The 26013-nt window shown below is 49.1% G+C and overlaps 5 protein-coding genes across 5 annotated transcripts; 1 reads left to right on the top strand and 4 right to left on the bottom strand.

The window, feature by feature from the left end:
* Positions 1 to 7039: 7039 nt before the first annotated feature.
* On the bottom strand, positions 7040 to 7935 carry ASPGLDRAFT_30089 (uncharacterized protein; the record flags this gene model as incomplete). The annotated part of the gene is made up of 4 exons (XM_022543911.1): positions 7040 to 7125; positions 7273 to 7580; positions 7617 to 7888; positions 7918 to 7935. 4 exons carry the CDS (start codon positions 7933 to 7935, stop codon positions 7040 to 7042), a joined length of 684 nt encoding a protein of 227 aa, XP_022395883.1.
* Positions 7936 to 8825: 890 nt separating this feature from the next.
* Positions 8826 to 10016, bottom strand: ASPGLDRAFT_137404 (thioredoxin-like protein 1; the record flags this gene model as incomplete). The annotated part of the gene is made up of 3 exons (XM_022541528.1): positions 8826 to 9606; positions 9681 to 9828; positions 9938 to 10016. 3 exons carry the CDS (start codon positions 10014 to 10016, stop codon positions 8826 to 8828), a joined length of 1008 nt encoding a protein of 335 aa, XP_022395882.1.
* Positions 10017 to 10247: 231 nt separating this feature from the next.
* ASPGLDRAFT_77794 (uncharacterized protein) lies at positions 10248 to 21605 on the bottom strand. The gene is made up of 7 exons (XM_022549921.1): positions 21433 to 21605; positions 21149 to 21364; positions 20978 to 21081; positions 19107 to 20506; positions 12707 to 12969; positions 10704 to 12628; positions 10248 to 10637 (listed from the first exon to the last, which is right to left on the bottom strand). Exons 1-7 carry the CDS (start codon positions 21499 to 21501, stop codon positions 10499 to 10501), a joined length of 4116 nt encoding a protein of 1371 aa, XP_022395881.1. The 5' UTR covers positions 21502 to 21605; the 3' UTR covers positions 10248 to 10498.
* A 168-nt stretch (positions 21606 to 21773) lies between these two features.
* ASPGLDRAFT_77793 (mitochondrial 54S ribosomal protein mL59) lies at positions 21774 to 22649 on the top strand. Its single transcript, XM_022549920.1, has 2 exons — positions 21774 to 22446; positions 22503 to 22649. The coding sequence occupies exons 1-2, from the start codon at positions 21823 to 21825 to the stop codon at positions 22542 to 22544; spliced, it is 666 nt and encodes a 221-aa protein (XP_022395880.1). The 5' UTR covers positions 21774 to 21822; the 3' UTR covers positions 22545 to 22649.
* Positions 22500 to 25915, bottom strand: hxB (putative molybdenum cofactor sulfurase protein (HxB)). Its single transcript, XM_022550360.1, has 4 exons — positions 25708 to 25915; positions 25577 to 25585; positions 25333 to 25490; positions 22500 to 25268 (listed from the first exon to the last, which is right to left on the bottom strand). Exons 3-4 carry the CDS (start codon positions 25439 to 25441, stop codon positions 22810 to 22812), a joined length of 2568 nt encoding a protein of 855 aa, XP_022395879.1. The 5' UTR covers positions 25442 to 25490; positions 25577 to 25585; positions 25708 to 25915; the 3' UTR covers positions 22500 to 22809.
* Positions 25916 to 26013: the final 98 nt, after the last annotated feature.

Below are 26013 nucleotides of genomic sequence, written 5' to 3'. Positions count from 1 at the left end.
AAGAGAAAGACTGAAGTAGTAAATGAGAGACAAGAGACTAAATAAAAGAAGGAAGAAGGGAAAGAAGGTCGAGAAAAAAGAGGACGAGCGCAGATAAAGAAGTGTTCAGCGCAGTCAGACAGAAATAAACCCAAAGCCAAATAATCCATCAATCAAACCACCAGCGGGGAAAATGAGAGACAGGCCCGATGGAGACGGTTAGCATAAAACGAGTGACTGATCTGCTTGTGCTACTGATATTGGAGTCGAATTAGGTTGTACTTTTGTATCTTACCGTAATGTACGGTATACGTATGTATAAGTACTACCGGACCCGCAGTGGATCTGGTAAGCCGCAGCCAATAGAAAGCACCCGATCAGCGGGGATAGCATCATCAGAGCAGCGCCCCCTTGTCCAATCACAATTTTCCCTCGATTTGGGCGGCAGGCAGTGTCGGAAGCCCACTTGGACCTTCAACCAATAGTAAAATTACATCCCACAGACTCACTTTTTCTTAGTCTCAAGAGTCATTCTCGGGCAACTCACTATTTTCGGCAAAGTGCTATGGAACCCCCAAAGAGCACGAGGGCCCACGGGGCGGGCCCTTTGCCCCATTTGGTCCCAAGTCAAATTCTCTGGGTGGACGACTAGTCGGGTACGCTTGGTCCTCACATTGGTAAATGCGGAGGATGGACGTGGGAGGGTACGTATGTGTATTGTGTACGAGAGAAAAGTCACTGCCACTCTGTCGCAATTTGATTTAATGTTTACTTATTTAGGGCAGAGAGGTCTTGCCACCCGAAACTACCTGTAGAGTGTATGTATTCATTATACCAAATCTCAAACGTGGTGGTCAAATCCTGAGACCAAGTATCCGTCAATGACAATGGTCATCCCATACTGATGTGTGAAGAGGTCTCATCACTATCCTACATCACTGCATCATCACCACTTACTCATTCATCCATACAGAGCTGGTGGACCAGGGTCAGGAGACCGGGATCCTGATGTGTACTAAATCCTGTATCTGACCAATAAGAAAACCATATGCAATAGTAGCACACCGCGCACAATTTCCTGGCCAATAATGCTCGACCCGCCAAAAAAGAGGCTGGCAGTCGGTTAAGCTAATGTGCTAAACACCGCGGCCGGGTCCCATCCCGTCCGCATCTTGGGGTACGGACGGGCTCTTAAGTACACTACTATGTACGATATACTGATAGGAGTAGTTATCGTCGTTTTGTTCGTTGCCGGGCTGGTTCTAACATTTCCGCGATCGGCGCCCTAGTCCAGTAGTACTCTGTAGAGATGGAAAGGCTGGATACCCATTACGGAATAGAACAGATATCCTCATCGTTGTCGACTTTCCCTAGTAGCAAGATCGAATATCGCCCAGAAACAACTAGTGGCAATTCGAGAAAGAACCTACTAAAGGCTACAAGTACGTTCACATGATTGATACACTACCGATCGAATGATAGCACGCATAAGATAGCACAACTCGACAACGGCCGACATAGCTTAATACAAAGGAAAGGAAATGTCCGCTATTGAAGTTTACCGCCCATCGGCCTACCAGAATCGGGTTAGTTCGGCTTTCACACTAACCGCTGTTTTGTATGCACGTCCTGATTCTTTCTTTTCCTGGGGAAGTTATCAATTATTAGGAACACTGACTCGATTTTTTTTATTTTCTCTTGATACGGTCATACGGGAGCATGCAATGTGATTTCCAACTGGACGGTATTTTATTTTTGATTTTCTTTTTTCTAGGCAGGCACACAACAAACAAACAGAGAATGCCTCACATTTGAGATGCGACCTGTCCCTCGGTCTACTGCAGGAACCGTGCGGAGGATCTGTCAGGCTACCCTGCCCTTGCTTATGTATCTTTGTGTAACTGTGTATTATTTATGTATATGCGTACAAATATATATTTTGAAGGAATACACACACGTATAAATAAAGAAAAGGATACATAATATGCATGTGGGCTGTCAAAGGACGATGCACCGTCGATTCACCGTTGGATGGTGGAGGATGGCCGGATGGATAGATAGGTGGTCACAATCCCTGCTTCGGTACTTGTAATCGACCAACGGAACTCTGTCTTTGCCAACGCTTACTGTGATCCATCACTTTTTCTAACCAGTAGGCTCAACGGTTACAATCCGGAGGGGGCTATCGATAACGATAACAAGTACTCTGGACTCTGGACTCTGGACTCTACACTTTACTTTACATGCAAACCGTCACGATGCAAGGGCGACTGTCAGAGATGTCAAATATGTATTCATCCTCAGCCTCAGCCTCAAACACACGCATCTATCTATCAGCTTTTGCAGAACTTGACTTGACTTGATGCAGTCAGCATCAGCATCAGCAGCCCTCGTTTACTCGATTCGTACTTGAGCGTTACGGACGCCGATAAAGAAACAAATAACGCAGTCTCGGCTGATAAAGTTCGGGCCCCTGTACATCTCTCGGCAGTCATTGGTCCACCTATAGTTAGTACCTTGTGCCTGACAGCCATCGACCCGACCCAGGGACAAAGAGCCAGACTTACTCGGTACCAGTATCATAAGCCGAGTCCTGATCATTTCTTCCGCCGTACCGTAGTACTACTACTTACTAACCATACTATAATAGTTATTCTATAATAAGAGCCCCATTATAGCCACGGAAGCGGATTCCTCAGCTCGATACTCCGTGTGGATAATCATTTGCAACGGAACTTGATCCCCGACACTCCAATGCGGCTTAGCCCCGCTCCAGAGGCCTCCCATATTAGGAATTAATAGTCATACGTCCACAGGAATTAATATATGCATGGAAGGGTCAAGCAACCTTCGAGAATCCCAGAAGAATTTCACTAGTGGCGGCGCCGGCGTAGCAGCTCTAAGAGTATGGAGTATCGTACTAGGATTTTAATAAATTAAAACGTTTTCGAAGTATTCTAGACGACTTCGATGGGGTAAATTAGAAAGGAATCCATTCATCGTTAAAACGGTTGCGTTATTTAGACGACCATATTATTGCATACACTATAATCTCATGGGAAGCCACTTGCAGTCAATGCGCCACCATCGCTCGCCACCGGTGCGGTTGCACAGACTTGGGCCGACATGCCCCGAGCCTGCCAGGCCCGAATACTAATCTGTCAGGTACAAAGAGAAGCGGAAAGCGGACGGGAGTCAGGGCTGGCCGACCGGAATTGCTTTCGAATGGGGCCCCAGTTGATATCAAAGCGTGTTCTGGACCGTTATCTGCCTTTTTCTTACAAGAGACGCTGAGATTGCATAGTACTCTGTACAGTCGTACCGACTCTTAAAGAAGACCGTGCGAATGGCTTCGTGAGAGACTTCCCCGACGAATCAGGGTGCGCGAATTTCTTCACACTCCATAAACTTGAGTGTTCTATCTGTACAGAATAAACGGAATTCTGGAAAGAGTAGGAGTCTTGATTTTTGGTCGGAATAGAGTTGATTCTATTGAAATTGAGAAAAGAAACATAGACTTAGAGTAAAGTGTAGTATTTGAATTTACTCTAACGTCGCTTGAGCCCGATGGATTCGTATCCTGGTTATTATTCGCGGTTGGAATACGGCGACTAGACTAGTTTTCGGGAAACTTTTCGATAACGTCTGAACTCTTTACGGACTTTCCCATCGGCACTCTAAATAATAACAATAACTTGCTGAAACGTATGATCCTCACGTCAGTAGTGGAGATGGACGACCTCCGAGTCAGTTTCCTGTCCTGTTTACGGAGGTCTCCGTACGGAAAACTCCAGGGTAATACTCCATATGGTGGTTTGCAATTGGCCAATGGACAACGGTGACGCCGGATGAGGAAGGTCCATTAGAGCAACGGGTCTGTCTCCATCCCGAATCAAGGATATATCGTGGGCCATGGAGCCCTCCGTACGGGTGCTGATGTGCAAAATATTCCGATGATGGAGCCGGAGGGCCTTGTATGGGGAAATTTATTTGATAACGATGCTCATGATACTCAGGAGGATTGCTGGTTGGTGATGATTGATGATAGTGGCAAAATGACTGGCAGATAGATGATGCGATAGACTTTGCCCCGGATTCTAATTCTTGGTTCATTAGTTTACTCAGTATGGATTATTATGGAATACTGAGTTTGTTAATGTCTCTGCATAGTTAGCAATTACAGAGTATTCAGCTGAAGAATCGGTACCCGTACCTGTACAGAAAACTCCGTACCCGTACAGTCTGCAACTGATAGCATAAATCTGAAACGGCTACGCGTCGTCGGCGGCACTAGTCGCCGAAGATCAGAAACTAGCGTGTATAATTTGCACAAGCCGCTGACTCAGATAACGTGACATTTGTGCACTGGCGACGGACTCTCCCGCCGGTGTCGGCCGTCATGCCACCAGGTTGCCCGTGCCTGACAGTTGAAACATACATTATTATTGTCTTCATATTAATTCATATTATCCACGGAGTACTCTTACTCTCTCTGGCATCCGGTGCAATTCATTGTTTACTCTCATACTCGCACTTTTGTACTTACATAGTACCTACTCCAGAGTATGTACTCCATACTCCAAACTAGCGTAACCTTGCCGGCGGAAATTGAAATCGACTTGCCGACGTCCCACTTGCAATGCTAACTATGTACGGAGCATGCAGTGCGTCTTACCATTTCCAGAGCTTAACTTAGTTGCGCGCTAGGTATCTACCGAGTCACTAGTCCTCCGGAAGATGTTGTAGATTCCGCCGTCTACATAGTACGTGCTCTGGACTCGTTATGAGTGCAGAACTGCAGATACCACGACCGAGTCCCTGGGATGGGGAACATTCGTCGAAGGTTCCGTTGCAAGTTCGGAAAACACTGGTGTAACTCAACCAGAACCTAGGGACGAATAACGGTGCAACATATTAAAAATCGCTCTACCATACTTATATCACTGTATCAATTATCAATATGAAAGGGCACTCGAGCTGCCATCTATAGCCCACACGTGTGTACCCGTTACTTACCACCCTTATACAGTAACGGACAGTAACCACGGTACCCAACCTGCATCCCCCAAGGTCCTCTTGGCCCAACAGTCCAGCTCCCCCATTGGCTACGATAACGGGGCCTATACCTTTTGGGGAATGAGGGTCTGCTCCCGTCTGCAATTTGGGGAATCTTTCGGTACGGTAACTGATAGTATCATTTAAGTGTATTATAGACCAATACGGCCATATAATACATACGCGGGACGATGATAATGATGTTAAAGGTCCTCACGATGACGCTACGAAACTCCAGTCTTTAATTATGAGATGATTCCTGTGGATGTTAGGCGGTAATTTTCATCCACTATGACGGAATGCAGTTTCTCTAGGTACCTTGAAGGAGCACGTGCTGTCATAGTATGGATTCTGTACTATGCAGCTCTTATCTCTGTCTACTCTGTCTAGTATGAAAAAGCAACGCCGGCACTACTGCACCATTGACCATCGGCACTGCTCTCTCTCTCTCTCTCTCTCTCTCTCTCTCTCTCTCTCTCTCTCTCGCCTCGTATCTGTCAATGCCAACGTGCTGGAAACTTTGACCGATAAAGCTTGAGCATCTTGCATACAGTCACACTCACACTCAAATCTATGTCCCAGTTTTTGGTACTGGTTCCGTCTCCGGCCCCGGGTCTTCAACTCTGGCTCAAAGTCATTGTGCTCTATTGAGTGGAAAGGAAAGAATCTACAAGTCCAAAGTTATACAAATGACGAGTACCACGGTAACCGTGCGATTGGTTCCAGTGCGGAGATCCGATTTCCCTTCTCAACCAGGAAAAGCTCATGAATCTGGTACACCAACACGACTCATGGATATGGAGTTCCCAATTAACCTTTGCAGCGCCAGATCACGCCTCCCGAGCCGACGACGTGATTGGAGAAAAAGCAAAAACAGAACCAGTATGTGTCTCTGATTCGCAAATGGTCGGGAATAGTGGGAATGATTCAGTCTCCGAACACCGTTCATCGCAATAAGAGTTTATCCTCCGTTTTCTGATTTCTGTTATGTTTACTATGGAGTATGTGTGATTTTGAACCAACCAGATCTTGCACATCGGTGGTTAGCCGAAGTTGCATCGACTATCCGTGGTTGTGGTCGGTTTTCTCCATTCCCCAGCTGAAGAATCTCGCAGCCATCCGATGTTTATCCTTGCGCTAGTTTACCGGTGTATCGCTATGGAGATAGAGATGGATATGAAGTATGAAGTATGGATACTGTGCGGGTATGAGTACTCCGTACGACCGTACGAGTATGGCATGATAGTGCAACTCGTTATGCGCTCTATCCACTGCACAATTTATGAGCTGCGATGGAGACGGATCACGCCACGACCAATTCCGAAATCGAAATCTGTGGTGGAGCCATTTTCATGATTGTGACTATGCACGAGACTGCATCGCTTTTTTTTTTTTTTCTTTTTGGCTCTAAAAAGTCACAGCACAGAACATCATGCGTACCAAGAGTACGAAGTACCTGAACTATCGCGACTATCGTGATCGACGAAAACCGGGGCCCATTTCCCGGGTCTTCCCAAACTGCAGTTCGCCCGGATAGGTACGCGCTATGGCGCTACGGCGACTACGGCGAATATGATACGGCGATACGGGAATGCACCAAACTAAACTCTTTCCCCTCGTGACGAGAGATAATCCTTCGTGCAGCTGTTCATTGAGTCCGGAATTCCTCTGTGGTAATAGTTTACTGGGAGTCACGATAAGAGGAGAATAAGATTTACACCAAACCTTCGGATCCTGGATCCTCTGCTGGTCAAAGTCAGGGCCGACTACAGATACAGATCTTCTCTTTTTGGTTGTGTATTGAATTGGGAAAACATGGAGGATCACCACGCGGTAAAGTTTTTTTGGCTTTTGCGTTTTTTTCCCCTCATTTGCTTTTTTTTCTGCAAGAACCGGTACAAGCCGTTCGAAGACTAACTCAGAGTAGGAATTACAGATTGTCGCGTATGTACGTATCGCCACCGCAACATAACTTCTTCAATTCAACTCAGTTTGACTTTTGACTTTACCGGCCGAACCTTGCAGAAAACGGAACCTCGCTCGTGCTGAGTTCCTGACGATATCCCAGCTCGTGGCAATCGGGATCGGAATCTTGAATATTCTATATATATATAATTCCACCACTGGCCACCGCACCGCGCCGGGGAAGGCGAAATTTGGAAAAAATGAAGCTAGCTAAAACCTGACTCGCACCACGGCACTATGCGCAAGCTTGGGGCACTTCCGGATACTACGTACCGTGCCAGATAGACCAGACCAGACCCAGACCAGACCAGGGCCAAGAGCCCAGGGAGATCGCATCCGCGAACCCCATGTCCATCCATCTATGCGCTTGCTCTTGCCCTGCCGTGCCGTGCGGCGGCGGCGGCGAATAATTTCTGGGGCAGATTCCAATATATTTCGCTTTGATCAATTGCTGGACATGTTGATGGCCATGGCCATGATCAGTGGCAAGGCCTTGGTTCGTTCTCGTTCGTTCTGGCTCGTTGGCCTTTGTCCTGCTCCTGATCCTGATCCTGACCCCAGAATGGCCCTCTACGGACGGACTACGCCGTCGTACGTACTAACTACTCCATACGTACCAAGGGTACGAAAACAAACGAACGAGATCAACGCCGGAAACGCTCCCCGAACCCGACAAAAAAACATGGCCTCTTTTGACTTCGCTAGCTAGGAGTATCGGCATTACCGTAGCCACGGGCATGGGCCACTGCCATTGCCACTGCCGGCATACTACTGACTTTAACTTGTGCGCGGTCTCTCGTGTAAGAGCCGTATACAGGTAGGTAGGTAGGTAGATAGGGCCCCTGTGCTCCGGGCCGTAGTCGGTTCCCCGTACTGTACGTAGGTGCCCCTGGGAAGACTGACAGAAGAGGTACTCACTCCGTGGATAGTACGCATAACGGAGGCACCGGGTACGGATAACCATTAACACCTGAAACAATAGACAACGACCTCGAGCTAGCATTAACTCTGGTCTCACTGCCTCCGTACGTACGGAAGACAAGTACGCGAATACGCTGTCAACGATGGCAAATTGTACCTCGTAGACGAACAAAGAAAGACCCAAACATAAGACACAATTTGAAATAAGATAAACGAAATGAAACGAGATAACAAAACAAAGAAAGGCCTCAGTGGATGTTCTTGTGAGATCATACTCCCTGATCAAGGGGAGAATTCAGTCTCTTCCTATCATATGATTTCATCCAACTCATCATAAGCCATAATTATGGAAGAAAGAGAATTCCTCCCAAAGAGAAAAACAAAGACACGAAAAATTTTTCTGATACGCTGACATAATCACCATCCACTGTTTGCTGACTTTACACCATTTGCACCATTTGCCAGTCGCTTCTGCCCTCGCAACAACAGTTTTCCCGAGCCCCGACACACAGGCTGTATAAATTCTTCGCACGCAGGGCGACATTTTAGAATTTTTTTTTCTTTCTTTTCCTCGTGCGGCGGCGCAACTATTATTTACACCCGTGTTGCCTAAACATCCTTTTCCCTTGTGGAATTTCGATGATGTTAATTAGGTGTCAGTTGCGCCACAGAGCATTGGAATTGCACGCTGGTCCTTACTTTACTGGTCTTTCTTATTTTCTCAAGGATGAGGCCATTTGGTTTGGGATCGGACACTACTTTTTTTTAATATATACGAGCTTGCTCTTGTTTTTATGTGGATGAGAGGAGCTTTTGTAGATCTTGCTCAGTACGAATAGACAATGATATGGATTTTAATATTTTATGCAAGTCATGATCGTAACTCTATGTGTCGTAGTTCGTGCCTACTCGCCAACCTCGTCACCAATCTTCTCCAACTTGCCCATCTCTCTCTTCTCGCCCGCCTCACCCATAAACCGAATCCGATCCACGCGCAGCTTCTCACTCTCTCCATCGCCATCCGCAAAGAACAGCACCAACGAGTTCACGCTCTGGAACTTGACAAACCGCAGCTCAATCTTAGCCGTTCCCGTCTTCTTATCCCAATCCTCCGGGTTAATCGTCACCGTCTGCACAGGCGGGATATCCTCCGCCTCGTCGAAGCCCAGCACCTGCGAGCGGTTCACATACATATGGATAGTCTTAGGCCGCATAGGACGCTCATCATCATCCTCATCTCCATCCGCAGGCGGCAGCGAAGTAACATGTAGCGAGTGAATCTTCAGCCTCGACTGGAACGCAACGTACAGCATCAACTGCTCATCCGTGTCACTCTCCACCCAGTCCGCAGCGCTGCCTTCCTTGGCCTTTCCGCCCGAAAGAGCAGATGGCTTAGAGGTATCGAGCAGCGTGCGCGGCTGGGCGAATGCAGAGTCGCGGTTCAGTAGCTCCAGACCCTTGGGTTCGACTTGGTCTGTGATGTCGCTGTAGCCCTTGGGGACGGAGGCGCCCAGCCAGCCGATTCCACCGCTTACTGAAGAGTCTCCCGAGGCGCCTTCACCGGAGGATTCTGCTTTGCCGGCTTCGGAGGCGAGTTTCTGGACGACTTCGTTGAGTTTGCGGGGGTCTGCGCCGCGGACGGTCGATGCGGGACGGCCTCGTTCGAAGACGATGAATGTGGGCATCCTACAGATCCATCACCAGTCAGTTTTATTTGCCTTCCTCTCTTGGTTTGTTTGTTTATTTGTTCTGTAACGTACGCAGTCACGCCATATGCCTTGGCAATATCTTGCTGCTGGTCAACGTTGATCTTGGTAAAGGTGATCCGGTTCGGGCGTGTCAGCTGTCGAGCCAGCTGTTCGTAGGCTGGGGCGATAGCTTTGCATGGTCCGCACCAGTCCGCGTAGACTAGACAAGAATAATCATCAGTATCGAGGACGGAACAAGTACAAGGGAGCTCGTGTTCGGGTGAAGGACAACGGGGAGAAGAGGGGCTAGAAAGCAGGCCAAGACTCACAGTCTGCGACGACAATGGCGGACGAGGTCAGGAGAGAGCTGAATTGCTCCTTGGAGGTGATGTTCACTAGTGTCGACATTGTCGATTCGGAAATGGGATGTAGAGGGAAGGAATAGGATGAAGGAAAGTTGGTTGGCGGTGGATGTCAAAAATCGGGCAAAATATATATGTATGTCATCAGCCCCTCCGCGATGACAGTGACAACATTACTGGCAGTCACCATAATTTAGAGCAAACATAAGCTGAAGATATTGTTGATTTGCAAAATACGAAGCCAGCTGGCATTGCTATTGCTGATTTTCTACATCCAACCAGTGTCTAGAATTTAGATACATATAGACCCAAACCGAGCTTACCATTCCAGCGTATGATACAGATATTAATATGCAGTTCATTAATCCACTAGCTAATTGTCTAAACGCCAAATTTGAATGCACGGCTTTTTGAAGAAATGGAGCAATGTCATAAAATATAGCATAAAATAATCAGCGAGTACAACACCTCGCTCCAGCCAAAGAAGGTGTAGGAGAAAGAGCAAAAGGATGGCAAAAAGAAACGAATCTACCAACCCGACTTCCCACCAGCGTCTTCGTTCTTCCTGCCCATCCGGTTCGGCTTCGACTGTGCAGCTTCGTGCTTGCGCAGCTCTTCGGGGACGCGGGAGATGGGTGACTTCATGAGCATTTGCTTGAGGTCGTACCTGTTGACCCAACTGTTAGTTCTGCTGTACGCGCAGTCATAAGGGGAAAGGGACAGAGAAACATACATAACATCCGTATCCTCATTACCCAAGAAGGTAATAGCAACACCACTCTTTCCAGCACGACCAGTACGACCGATACGATGCGTGTAGCTTTCGATGGAGTTGGCCATGTTGAAGTTAATGACCAGACTGACGTCGGGAACATCGATACCACGACCCGCGAGATCAGTCGCGACAAGCACATCCGTGCTACCGTTCCGTACAGAGGATAAGGCAGCTTCACGCTGTTCTTGCGTCTTGCTTCCGTGCAACGTAACAGAGGAGAAGCCCATGTGCTTGATTTCTCGTGCGATAGCATCGCAGTTACGTTTGATGTTGACGAAGACGATAATCGGGGGCCGGAAGTCGCCAGAGGAGAGGATATCGCCAAGACGCTTCTTGCGCTTGTCTTCGCCAGGAATGATCTCGACGCGCTGCTCGACTGTGTCGACGGCTTCGCCGACGCTGCCAATTGTGATGATTGCTGGTCTGCGGAGGTACTTCCGGGCAATGCGTTCCACGGCTGATGGCATGGTGGCTGTATACATCATGGTTTGGCGGTAGCGGTCTTTTCCTGCGACGTGTCGGCTCATCACATTGGGGTTCTCTGCTTCCTCGGAGTCGGGCTTCTCGTTAGATACGGGAAGGGCGTCGAGGATCTTGTTTACAGGTTCCTCGAATCCCATGTCAATCATTCGGTCAGCTTCATCCATAATGACATAGCAACATTGACTCAAAACGAGCATTCGTCGCTCGATACAGTCAACTAATCGACCCGGTGTCGCGATGATAATCTCAGCACCATCCCGTAGACTGTAGGCTTGCTCCTCGAGGGAGTGACCACCAACGATACTGACGACATTGAATCCAAGCGGTTGCGTGAACTTCTTGGCTTCAATTTCAATTTGCTGCGCCAATTCACGTGTGGGTGCCAGGACAATCGCATAAGGACCATCGTTCTTCCTCCACTCGAACTCATCGATCCGCGGTAGCTCGGAGATGTACACGAGCAAGGGCAGCAAGAACGCCGCGGTCTTACCCGAACCAGTCACGGCAACACCAATAAGATCCCGGTTTTGCAAGGCAATCGGAATGGCAGCACGCTGGATAGCACTGGGCTCATTGTAACCAACCCGGCTAACAAGCTCCATTACCCGATTGGGGAGACCAGACTCATCCCAAGACCGCATGGGGTTCGGCACACTCCCACCCTTGGTACTGATGTTAAAGTCTTCCTTGAAGATACGCCAGTCTCTCTCACGCATGAGCTCCAGTTTCTTCTCGCTCCAGTGCTTGTCGAGCTGGTTACGTGTGCTTTCCTCCCTCCTTCGCCGCTCCATTTCCAAGATCTCTTTCGCCCGGATTCCTCCCGCTTCGTGATCCCGGTCCTCCAGAGCACGGGCATACTTCCTCGCCACTGAGTCTGCGACATCGTCCCCGAATCCAGCAAGACGGCCGCGGCCAAAGAAGTTTGCCTCGTGTCGGTGCTGGTAGAGCGGGTTGTAGTCGCCGCTGGTGTCTTCCTCCGCGTTCCACTCAAAGTTGAACTTCCGGTCCGTCGTGCGCTTTCGCTTCTTCTTAGCCGAAAAGTTCGACGTTTGATCGGCTCCCATGTACCTTTCCTTGATCAGAGCAGCCTGCGCGACCGCCTCTTCATCCTCCGCCGGCCGTTTATCAGCAGGTCCGCCCTTTGAGTCTTTCAACCCGAATGTTATCGATTTGGGCGCGGGTGGCGGCGACATGTCATAGCCTTTGTTCGGGATGGAACTGCGCATAGCTCGAGGACCAGTGGGAATAGACCCTCCATCTTGACTTGGCCCGTCGAATGGTGTCCTGTTGCGGCCTGCGCCATTTGTCGCTCGTTCTTTCGTTCGTCGATCCGCTTCGACTTCCTTTGCGCGTTTCTCCAGAGCGATCTTTTCACGTTCGGCTTTCGATAGGAATTTCGGCTGTAGTAAAGAAACAAATCCGTCAGTATCTTCTGGCTTGATCGATCATCAATAAGGGAACCAAACCAAAGTACTTACCTTAGCAGCAGCTGCATCAGCCTCCCTCTTCTTCCGCACCAGTTCTTCCACACTCAACGGTGCAGGTGCAGGTCGCTTAGCCCCCCATCCCTGCTTCTTCTTCTTTGTCGCCGGCGGCGGTGCGGGTGGTTCTTCCTCCGGCGGCGGAGGAGGCGCGGGCACGTCTGGGGGCGGCGGAGGAGCGAAATCGAGAGGAGGAGGGGGAGGCGGCTGTTCTAGATTAGAGGGACTTCGAAAAGGAAGAGATGTGTCTGAAGGATCGTCTGGGATGATGGGGTCCATGATTTAGTTTATTGTCTGCGAACGCGGCAGGAAAATGAGAAATGACGAGACAGACCGCGGAAGAAGATGTCGGAGATGTGGTCACGTGGGCTCGACCAACCTAGGGCAAAAGAAGCAGTGGAATGAATTACAAAAAAGATCGCTTGATGTCTGGTTTGAAATAATGATAAAAGACAAAAGCAGACAAAAAACAACAGCAGAGCAACGCCGCAATGCCTTTTTGACAGAAACAAAACGACCCTTCAACGAAACATCCCAACTAACTCCTTCATAATCCATCCAAACCAAAACAAAAGGAGTATGCAGGTGGAGCGAGGAGAAAAAAGGTTGTAGGGCCCTTGTTGCTTGCATTCATTCGTCCAAAGTAAGCGTACAGCATTCTATAATGGCAGTGCAAATGTTGTTGGTTTCTGTGGTTGGTCAAGGACAAGGTGGGTTGAGATGAAAGAGTGTTGGAAGTGCTTGGATGGGTAGACGTCAGTAAGTGAAGACGAAGCGATGCCGTTCCCAGTGTTAAGCCAGTGAATTTGAGCATTGATTTAGGCAGCTCACACGATACTACATTCACGGTACAAAGTATACCCATACAAGTGCAACTACTTGATCATCTCTGCACGACGAGATACTGAATAATAGTGCAAAATCTGTCATTAAAGTGCCTTGAGGATTTTAACCGCTTAGGAAAAGCGTCGCGAAATTAAGCTCTAATACAGTAGAATACTCGCTCGATTTATTTTGCTTTCCAATTTGTGCTTGACATGACATAGATCCGCATTGTGTCGTATCCTCCGTCCCTCCCGCAGATTCAAGGTCCTTCATATAGCCTTGTCTTTGAAGATGTGTGGCGTTCAAATAGTAGGATTCGTAGATGTGGGTGCCATGTTTCAGAGGAATGTCTGTGATTGACATGGCGCAGTCTTGGACATATCGAAGGGAGATTGAACAAGAAGAATGATATTTCTATAGTCATCATGAGCCTCTGTTGATAGCGAACAAAGTGTCTCCCTCAGACCCTCTTCACCGGCGCTGGGAGGCGTGAGTCCGGGGTATAGTAGCCTCGAAATTTGATACAGCAAGCACATTCTGATGTATAATGACCCCAGATTCCAATCCCTAGTCTTTTCGCTTCCTTATTAGGCCTGGTATACTGAGTTAATGTCCCCCCGCAACATCCACAACCACGTCCACATCATCCTCCCTGGGCAGCGCATTTGTTCTGAACCATCACCCATACTTGTGGCCGGCCATATCTGGCTCTGTAATTTCTCAGTGTATTCTGCTCTCTTACAGGAGGAAAATTGACTGGTTTCACATCATTAAGGAGACTCAAATTTCGCAGGTGCTTGACGTATTCTCCATGCAACTCGGCGAGTTCTTGTTCCATAGTCGCTGGGGTCACGCTGTCATACTTTGGCGGCTGATTACCTGAATATTCTCCTTGTTTTCTCTCAGTGCCATGTGGCTTTTCCTGTTGCTGCTTGACCAATCGATCCTGACATTGAAGGATAGCAAATCCACGTTGTTTCTCTAGCAGATAAGGCTTAACCCAATCTCTTTGAGCCGGAAAGTAATCAGGAAGCGCTACCATGTGACCTTCTGTGCCGTAAAACACTCTCTGTCCTAGTTGCCTGGGGACTTCATGCCTTGTCGAAGTTGCACTCGCATTTAGGCTTCTTTTCTTTGTTTTCTTTCCTGGAAAACAGCCCCACGTTGTATAGGAGATGGTGAGTGTTTTGCTAGAAAGATAAGTAACTGACTGTCTCTTTTATACTTCCCATTTCCCAGAGTGTAGTGATAACTATGACGGCTTGTCCTATGATGCTTGAATGTTGACATATTCTTCCATGGCCTACACCATCTCTTGGCGTATCAATTAGGGCATCATTCTTCACTCCGGAAATTTCTAGCCGTGTGAGGCGCAATTCTCGAAATACGCTAGTCGAAGAAACACAGCTGTGTGTCATTGCTGACGGAAGAAAGACCCCAGAGATGAGCAACGATAAATCGTCCGCGCTGAAGTGCTATTTCCCTTCCTACTCTCAAAGTAGCACTCCGTACTCCATGTAGTGATTGTAGTCGATCATGCAGCGGAGATAAATAGCGTTAAATCCGATTACCCCTCAACAGCTGGCATCAATTCATTATTCTGATCTAGCATAAATAAACCAGCCAATTGCTGCTATATTTAACATGCAACAAACCACGAATACAACAATCCTGCAAGACACCACATTCCAAACGCAATGGTAAAAACGCTCCCTTTCGGCGACATCCAAGTCGCATCGCCCGGCTTCGGTGCGATGGGCTTCAGCTACGGCTTGGGCAAGAACATGTCCCTAGAAGAAGCTGAGCCAGTTCTGTCCAAGGCGATCGAATTGGGATGCACATTCTGGGATACGGCAGTTATCTACCAAAACGGGGTGAACGAGAAGCTTCTGGGAGACTTTATTCGGAAACACAACGTTCGGGACAAGGTTTTTGGTGGGTTGCTGGCATTTCACTCTTATTAGAAGGGCCTTCTGTATTAATGATTCGTGAATAGTCGCGTCGAAATGTGGTTTCAACGTTTTAGGGGGTGACTGGAATAACCATCAAGTCAACAATTCCGCCTCGCATATCAAGGAGTACATCGAGGGTACTATTGAGAGACTCGGATTTGCTCCTGATCTGTACTACCTACATCGTATAGATCCCAATACCCCTCTCGAGGATTCGATTCCAGCTCTTGATGAGATCCGCAAGGCGGGGAAGACCAAGTATATTGGTCTTTCAGAGTGCTCTGCTGCGACGCTGCGCAAGGCGAATTCAAGTGAGTTTACACCCGCCTATAGACGTCCTTTATTTCTGCTAACTCGATATAGTCGCCAAGGTCGACACTGTCCAAGCAGAATACTCAGCATTTGAGACCCTGCACGAAACAGACGGCCTGATCGATACGTGCAAAGAGCTGGGCGTGGCTTTCGTCGCTTACAGCCCACTGGGACATGGTTGGCTAGTTGATAACTGCGACTTTGGCAACTCTCCCGAGGACTTTGCACCAGATGATTTCCGTCGAAGATGTATGTCCCCCACTCACAATCTCTGGCTAGCACGATGTACTGATACTGCCAATAGCTCCTAAGTTCCAAGGTGAAAACTTCTACAAAAACAAGGCTATTGTCGAAGAGATTAAGAAGCTAGCTACTAGAAAGGGCTGCACAATCAGCCAGATTGCGCTTGCCTGGGTTGCTGCCCAAGGAATGATCTCCATTCCCGGAACCACAAAGCTACATCGTCTCGAGGAGAACTGGGGATCTTCGGATGTTGAATTGACAGAGGAGGAAAAGCAGGAAATGTGCAGAATTATCAATGAGACCAGGCCGCATGGAAACAGATATGCTCCTGCGCAGCAGGCTCTTGTTGGACATTAGATATCTGAATGGGATGAATACATGGTAGAGAAAAGAAGGCATGAATGAATTTGACAGGTTTTTGCTATCTCTTTTAACTAGAGAGCGCAACAAGCATACAGTTAATTCACTCCACACTTTCCCAACATGAAGTGTGCTTCCATACTCAAAGAGACCTCGCAGTTGCAAAAGCTCATAGAGGAATGCACTAGTTAGTATTAGCCACTGCTTGTGTAAGCCCCACCATGCCCTGCAGCTGACTTTGGTACAGGCAAACTGCGTTTACCTGCACGCCTTTACGAAAGCGCTGTAGAAGAGGCACTAGAACGTTGCTCCCAAGTACCTTCTGACCGAAAAAGATGCCTTCTGGAGTCCCGTGGCATTGGAAAATGATGTTGACAGTAGCGCCAGGTTGTGCTTTTTGGGCCCTATTCTCTATCCGCCCGATGACTTCGTCGTGGAAAGCGCCGTCTTTATGAGCCTTATCCGACAGTATAGCACCGGGCAGCTTTAATTTAGTCGCAGGATCGTTCTGTCTACCAGATTAATCATACCACAACCGAGGCGGTCGATTGCGTCTCAAGTACATGGCACAAAAGTGCGATCCCTCTGTCTTCATCTAATACTTACTGTGCATTTACGGATTTTCTGCCTGGAAACACACAATGCGAACACGTTATCCCAAAAGTGAACCATTCCTCACTCCAGTCACTATTTCGGCTCGACCAGCCACTCATCGTCCCCGTACCTTTTAGAATTTCACGCCTCCTGATGCTTTGTTCAACCTGCGCCGCCCCAAAGACGCTTATATTCTGCAGTATATTCTCGGTAGGCGAGGTAGTCCAAACAATCCTGTCAATTTAACTAATCAAGATTCCCACCATTTCCCAGGAGAGTAGGTCCAGATTGATCTTCTGTCTTGGGTCTGGATGTTGCTTGGCGGGAGCCATGTTGGTTTGAGAATAGAGAAGACGAGAGAAGGATTTCTCTAGCCATTATATGTCCCTTCTCTTTACTTACGGCGATCGAGCTGGCCAATTCACCCTTATTGTTCGACCAGGTCATCAAGATCGATGCTTGAAAGTAGACATACCGAGTCTGAACGATTCCATTCGTAAGATATGCCAGCCAAATAACTGGCAAAAGCACATCAATAAGACAGTCAATGCCAGTATGGCAGCATATCTTTGCCTGTGTTCTTAGAACAGACTCTGACGAGCTTCTCCTGTGTAGACGATGATCTTGTCTACACAGGCTCTAAATGGTGCATTGTAACTCATATCAGCCAATCTGAGGCAAGTCAAAGCACTCAGAGCTGTTTCACAATATCAGCTTGATCCTGGGAATATGGAGAGGCACTCCATCCAGGTTAATTCGTACCGTACAGCTGTCCCAAGTGAGATTTTCTCCATATGTAAGAGCAATGCCTTTGGTTACCAGAAAAAGGACGGCTCACGCGGCTCCAAGTCATGAGTCTCAGGTCAATGTCCTTTCAAGGACTATCGTTGGGCAGTCTGAGGGTTCCGCGCAGGAGCCATCTTGACTCGGGACAACAACTGGGGATCTTGTGCCCATTGACAAGTTATAGGCTTCTTCCTCTCATTCAACCTGGTAGCAGCCCACCCCCATCTCAGTAGAGTTTACCATTGATAAGCCATGGCTAGTTCTCGCTCCATTCTGTTTCAATCATGATCAGTGGGGATTAGAAAAGACCCAACCCAAACCTATCCCAAGACAGGGCATTCAAGTCAATATTCTTTCAAATATCGTTGTCGGGAAACGGTGCCACGACACGTTTAGACAAAGTCACTAATACATGCGTCAGGCTCATTTCTGGCGAATGTTTAGCCCAGGGTAATTAAACCCAATATTAGCTCCAGAGATGCTTGCATGCACGCTATTGGTATAAATCAGTTGTTTTGATGATACTCTCGTGATCGTCGTGTTTGGTATCTGTCGCGAGGACCATAACGCAATGGACCGGATCGGTTGGGTCTTTTATGAGCAAAGTGCCCCATTGCTTTCTTGCAAATAGGACACTTTGAAGTGTGTCCCGTATATATTCACGAGTGACGGCTTTTTGGTCGAGACAGTCGATTTCAGACGGTTGTCATCATTTGCGTGACTATGTATGCGTGGTCGACCAAGACGCCATCATTCATGGATTCAAGCTGGGAATGGAGGAGATGCACAAATAACGAAGCATGATGGTAGAATTCTATTCAGACCGCTGGAGGAAAGCGTGGAGAGATATGTGGTAGCGGTTCTGAAGTTGTGTAACAGTCTTGTTCGAGAAAGAGTAGGGTTGACATCTTTTGACAGTGAAGAAATGCTTCTGATGGGATATCTATCATCATAGTGAATCACCCCTACATCTAATCCCAATAACATTGCAATCCTTTATATGGCATTCACTACCTAACTACTAGAATACAAAAAGGAACAACAGTGTCCAAACCCATATGTCCACCCACTCAATCGACTAGCATAGTATCATTCGAGGAATCCGTATAACTCTTGCTCTCCCCATGCTCTCAACACGCCACGTCGTACGATAACAGAAATCTGCACTGCAAAAGAATAAAAGAACTCGTAAAAGCAACCTAACATGGTTTTACACGTGGACAAACCACTCAATGGGAAACGTAGGTGAAACGAAAAAGGGGGATTAAAACAACCTGGTATGTATGTAGTTCAAGAGGTGAGAGGCCATTAGGCGCCCATGCCACCGTTGACTGGAGCCTGTTGGTAATAAGCATATGCGTTTGCTTGTGCTGCGGCAGCCGGGTCAGGCACAGGCACAACGGGCGTGACCGGTGTAACGGGTGCGACAGGGGTTGGTGCCGCGGGGGTTACTTGGCTACCGTTCTGAGGGGCTGGCTGTGCTGCACCACCGGTCCTCGTCGTAGCCACAGAGGCAGGGCCGTGGACTTCACGGTCAAGAGTCATGTACTCCTTGGCCGCGTCAGTAGTGCCTCGCTCGAGCAGGTAAGTCATGTAGATCTGGACAAGTTCCTTCACCACCTCGGTCGAAAGAGCACTCTTGGACCGGACATCCTCAACAACCTGCTTGATACGTTCATATTGGGTCGACTCGGTATCAGCACTCGTCGGTTGGTCCAGTTCAAATGTGAGGTAGCTGGACCAGAATGCTCGGCTGTCCAGGTAGTACTGTTGATTTCCTTGGAAAACTTGCCTAGCCTCTTCGGGCGAACCCTTGATCTTCCAGAGGAGTCGGGCCCATTCGGCAACAAGAGCAGCCTTGGTGGCCATGTCGCACTGCGGCGAGTCAAGTTCGGTCTTGTATACGTCGATTGCTGCGTTGAGACCTCCGTGGCGACGGCTGGTGTTGGCCAATGAAACGATGGTCTCGATGTGGTTCGGGAGATGAATGAGGATGGCTTCGTGGATGTCCTTGGCCACATCCACGCGGCCTGCCATCTCCTCGAAATATGCGTACTGAAGACGGGTAGCGGGGTTCGCGATGGGGACATACAGGCAACTTGCGCGCTGATAAATGATTCGCACTTCTTCCTCCTTGCTAGGTTGAGCGGCCATCCATCGAGCGTACCGTTGCCAGAATTCGTCATAGTGGGCACATGTCACTAGACACCGTTCGTACAAGAACTGGATGCGAGGGTACTGCCCTTCGCTCTCTTCGAAGTCGAGGTACTTCTTCCAGTTCGACAACTGTCCCTCATCCAGCTCAGTCACATGGAAGTATGGCCGCTTGATCTCCGATTCGTAGGTCCACCGTTTCGTCGTCTCGGTCTGTGTCTTGGAGAAGATTTCAAGGTGATAACCGTCAACACGCAGGCGGATGTCTCGTTCAATCTCAGCTTCGGCCTTGGCACCTGGGGGGATATGCGCGGAAGCTGCTTCGATTTCGGCGCGGTACTGGGACAGTAACTCGGGAGATGTAAGCTCTGCCACAGGCCGGGTTTGAGCCATCTGGCGGTACCGTTCAAAGTACCGAGCATACTGGTGCATGGGAATATGGATGGCACGACCAAGGATCTCAAAGATCTTATCGAAGGCTTCCACGCGCTCCTCGTACTCGATATACTTATCCCAGAACGGATGGGCAAGGAAATCTAGACCAACACATTTCGCCCCTCTCTCAAAAAGCCTGTTTCGTGTCCGCATTAGCATATTTAGAGCCGACCATAAAACAAGGGGAGGGACCATGGGGGCAGTGGAGGGGGAAAACGGGGGGAGGATTGGACAAGGACAGCAAACATGAGCGTCAAATCTCCAGTGCACGAGTCCAAGCAATGAACAAACTAAATCTGTGGGAGGCAGGATTTCTTTGCATCGTGCGCAGGTATATTGGTGCTGTGGTGGTAGTCTTCTTCTTTTCTTTGGGCATCAAGGTAAAAGAAAACAGCCTGAAAAGCCATGGGTGAGAAAGTAAGATCCAGTTGAATCCGGGTAAGGTAACCATCTCACCCATCATCAGAGGGAACTGTTGCCAAAGGCGCTTTGCATCGTGCGAATCCGACACAACAAGAGCGTGGGCGCTGCGTTGAATCACGGTTACAAGGGAGGGCAAGGGGAAGGAAAAGGAGAAAGAAACCAGCCCCAGTTATACACAACTTACTCTCGGATAATGTCAGGGTCGTGGGAGGTCTCGGCTTTGAAGGAACAGTAGTTGGTCCAGAGATCGACTGATGGCGAGATACTAGCGACACCTCGTTCGTAGACCTAGTCGTGGAGAGCAAACAAGTCAGCCGGCGGAACTTTTTTCGAATGTCGCAAATAAGAAACCTACCATATCTGCTGCTTCGGTTCCCGTGATGGAGAATTCCAGATCCGCATATTTCTTCCAGTATCCAAAGAGCAACGGGAACTTGGCGAGGAATCGATCGTACACGTTTCGTGCGGTTGTGATGGCCTGGGGGTTGGAGTTGCGGTTGATGCCTCCTTCAAGCGCCTCTCCGGCGCGAACCAGCTTTTCCCAGGTCTCGAAGTTATCGGGGTCATCGGTCTATCACAGTCATGTTAGCAGGCGCGTTATATTCTGAGAGTATCCATGGAAGACTCAGTAATCCTTACCAGGTCAATCTCGAGCTTTTTCAATTCCGCGTTCTCCTCCTCGGAGCCTCCGTAGGTGTAATCCGCCATGACGGGCAGTGTTTTGCACTCAAGATAGAATATTCAAACAAATATAAGCGGTTCGATTAAGCCAGAAATCAACCGAGAATATAAACAAAGCGCAGGGAGAGAATATGGAGGAGGTTAAGTTGAAGGTCAGAAAGGTCGCAGCCGAGCCGGAAGAGAAGAAACACGTGCCCAGCCACACCCCATCAAGCCTCATTCCCCCCAAAACGGCTTAGCGCCGGACTCGGAATTTCTACCTCTATCAAAAAACCATACGGAACTCCGGACTCTTCAACCACCACCCCCCCAAACAACCACCGGCCAACACCTCCAATCGCATTCATCATGGCTACCACCGGCCTGGTGAGCAACCTCCCCCAACGCCTCCGCAACTTCTTTGCCCGCTACCCACCCCAAATCTACTCCGCAGCGGTAGCACCACCACGCCCAACAACACAACCACCCACCGGTACCACCGCAGACCAACAAACCACCGCAATCGCAACCACCCCCTCCCAACTCGAACAACTCCAATCCCAATCCCCCGAAACAACATCCCCCTACACCCCCAACCGCGACGCCAAGGGCCACAAACGCCCCGACCCAAAACTCTTCTCCCCCTCCCGCGCCCTCCTCAACAACAACGACACCTCGCACCCGAACCCGTTCCTGCCGCAGAAGAACATCCGCACGGGGAAATGGATCGGGCCTAAGATTGGCCTGCGGAGGCAGGCGGAGCTCGTCAAGATGGCGGCGAAGTATGAGGTGGAAGGACTGTTGCCGGTGGGGAGGAAGGCGACGGAGTTTAAGGAGACGAGGAGGGCGGAGAGGGGTGGGTTGGCGGTTAAGGGTACGGGTGTTGGGCAGAAGGTTAAGGGTCATAAGTGGGAGAGGACTATGGAGGCGAGGTTGGAGGATCGCAGGAAGGCTATGATGGAGATGCCGGAGATGATTCGGTTGTGGAAGCAGGTGAGTTTCCTTTTCTACGTCTGGCTTGAGGGTTGCTGGCTAATATATGGTTACAGAGAGGACACGGTCGTGGCTGGAAGCAGTGGCCCAGACGGTAAAGGCATTGGCCTTGGGTTTCTATCGGAGTGTCAGTCTGGATGGAGGTTTTCTCTAGGTTTCGACTCGTTTAAACGGGTTGGGGAGCTTTGTACGAATCTGTATGGTCTGGGATAGGAGTTATTCGTTTACTTTTTTTCATCTCACATATTGTACAAATAGATATGACAGAAAAATGCGCGCACGTTCATGCTATGTCCTGGTATTGAGAAACGCTATGTCCAATTCATATATATGACCCATTCAAAAATGAGAGAAGAAAAGAAATCACTCATGCCTATCATACACAGGAACAACCCTATCCCCAACCATAACCGTCCTCCTCCCCTCCCCATCCCCACCCCCCTCACCCATATCACCCATCTCCCCAGAAGACAAACAAACATGTCTCCCAAAATAAGTCTTCCCACCAACCTTCCTCGTCTTCGCCAGCGTCGACAACGGCTCATCCCCCTTCACCCCCGTCATCTGATCAATGCACACCATCTGACACCGCTGACAAGAACCCATAACATCGAAACGGAGCTGACCCGGTCCGATTCTCAGAGAGGACCAGTTATCCTCGATGTACGGCTGTTCGGCATTGCGGGGTTGAGAAACGTCTTCGGCGACGACGATGTTACTGCGGAAGACGTCTGCTGCAACTACTTTTCGGGGTTTGTTGGTTGGTGTTATGGGGTTTCCGTGGGCGTCTTTTATGGCGTTTGCTTTGATGGTTTCGTTAAGGCGGTTTACGGAGGAGCGGGAGATGAGGAGGATGGGGCTTTCGTTGGAGAGGAGGATCGGGTTGTTGTTTTCTGGTGCTGATAGGCTGTCTGGGGGGAAAGAGCCTGGCATGATGAATTTCTTAAACGCTTGTTTCAAGCTGGTGCTAGAGAAACGACTCGATCTGGGGTATCGGTGGTTCGACGATTGAGGCGGGAAACGGGCGAGTGTGCATGGGGCACCTAGGAAGTCGGAGAAGAAGGAGGATACTTCTGGCGAGGAATAGGCCTGCACGACTACCTGGTCTCCGCAGACGGTGGAGGATTTCTTTGAGCTTTGGCATAATGATGTGCAGACTAGATTCGTGTCGTCGCGGAAGAGAGACACCTCTAGGGTCTTTCGGCCTGGTGAGGCCATGCCGCCGCAGGTTATTTGAAGGACGCCACGCTCAAGATCGATGAAGGGTCGGATGAGGGCCATGCGCGGGTATTTCTTCTGGCTGAGCGTTGCGCCTGTGCCTTGGTGTACGAGACACCATTCTCGATCCCATGCAAGACCTTCACGTCTGATTTCCCAACGTTTTCCATCTGGGATTTTGAAAGCACCGCAGCTCTTGATGGGGTATACTGAGAGGCTCTCGACGTAGAAACCGGTCTGCTGTGGCGGGCTAACACCAGGAATAGGGAACGGGACGCTGATGTCGATAGCCTTGTCGACATAAAACTCCTCAATGAACCCAGCGATCGTGTCAATATCTCCCATATTCGTCATCGCGCCGAGACTAACCCTCAGCATCCCCGTCGGTCGTCCATCCATCACGTCGTGATCATCACCACAGCGCAGACCAGAGGAATACTGGCGCCGCAAATCCGTCCCGGTCCAGCCGAGACTATGTGCCGTGCCTCCAGGGTTACAAAGCGATCCAGATCGAATCTGGATATCCTTCACGGTAGCCAGTCGTTCTACTTCGGTCTTGCCAACCCATCGGCCCTGACTGTTGCGCAGATTGAAAGAAACGATTGGGCCTTGCGTGGATGGATCGTCGTAGGTCGATGCAGGCGATTTGTAGAACCGACAAACCCTCACGCCGTTCGGGTGCGCTAACGAGAACAAGCGGTCATACAACTGTTTTGCCAGGAAGCGAGTATGAGAGGAGACGTTGGTCATAGTACCATAGAGCCGGCTATGGATGTCGAATGCAGAGTCCAATGCGATGATGGAATGGAACGGGAGAGTCCCATCTTCCAAACGGTCATGAATCGAAGATTCCTTCTCCGCATGCCACTGAATCCCCGCTGTCAGGACCATATCCACCGTGCCGCCTCCAAAAAACCTGCGATGTGAAAAGACATGGCCAGCACTCTTCCGAACAACCAACGCCCCGAGATCAGGGAATCCAAAGATCTTGTAGAAGCTGAGTGCCGTGAAGTCCGGCGCATTGGTCGAATCACTTAGATCAAGCGGAGCGGTCGAGACGAATGATGCAGCATCGAGAAGGGTGTATACATTTGCATCGCCTCCACTAGCCCTCCGTATCTCCTCACACCATCGAAAAGGTAACCGCCGGCCATTCCCATTCGACTGCGCCGGATACGCAAACAGTTTTGGCGTCTTCGCCTGGAAAGTATTCAACTCCGAAATCCACGTATCGACCTCCCCATCCGTGATAAAACATCTATTCCCCATATCCGCCAACTCGCGCACACCCACCAAACTCGTATGCGCATCGAGATGATATCCATACCAGAAACCCTGAGGCGTCGAATCCCTCAGCGAATCAGCAACAAGCTTAATAGCAGCCGTAGCATTCGCCACAAACACCAAGTCAAACTCCTCCGGATCCGCGTTAAAAAACCGCAGCGCACGCAGACGAATGTCATCAATACGGTGCGTAGAAAGCTGAGACGAGGGCGACATCGAATGAGGATTCCCGAAGAGATTCGCCGTAAGATCGTGGGAGAAGGACTCGATCAACGACTTGGGATATAACGTAGTACCCGCATGGTCCAGATAGGTCGTATCTACAGAGTCCGGGGTAAGCTAAGCATGCACCGGGGTACAAAGAGATAAGGATAAGAGGCATACCTTTGAGCAAAGGATACTCCCGGTCCCGAATGACGTCGATATCCTCCGAATAGCCATGGCTGTATTCTGCTGGGACGTAGGCCCCTTTACCTCGTCCTTGGTCCTCCATTATATATATCTCGTGATAACTCCGTGCTCTGTTTGTATACTATAGAGTTCTGCTCGGAACTGACGTGTCAGTTCTCAGTCATATATATGCCCGAGGCCGAGGGAGCAAAGGGATGCATAGATGCATATAACCTACATATGTAATCTTGGCAAGAAGTTAGCAACATCCTAGGTCAAAGTAAAGCGCATAAAAAAGCGACTCAATAGATAGTAGACAGAAACTGATAAGACAAAAGTGGGAGAAATAAAGTAGAGATCGGAGCTCACCGATAGTATCAACCAAGCTCGGTCAATAGTAATAGCCTAGATCTTCTGGACATGGAGACTTGAGGACCAAACATGGCCTTTAAATGATTGTCCATAATACTCTGTCTGACTGTGATCGTGACAATGGGGTTTGGTTAGTTGGTAAGAGGCGAACTTCGAGGATGTTGGTTGGATTCGAGAGTGGTGGACCGAGGGATCTCCGCATGCCCAACCAATATTTCCACTTTTGGATGCGGGGAGATCATTTAGCCTCGACATCGATCAATAGTATATACAGAGGATCAATTGATTGAAGACAGCCTCACC

The sequence above is a fragment of the Aspergillus glaucus genome (genome assembly GCF_001890805.1).
Source record: "Aspergillus glaucus CBS 516.65 unplaced genomic scaffold ASPGLscaffold_34, whole genome shotgun sequence".
Taxonomy (NCBI): domain Eukaryota; kingdom Fungi; phylum Ascomycota; class Eurotiomycetes; order Eurotiales; family Aspergillaceae; genus Aspergillus; species Aspergillus glaucus.
The sequence above is the reverse complement of the archived record's forward strand: the minus strand, read 5'-3'. Positions and strand labels throughout refer to the sequence as shown.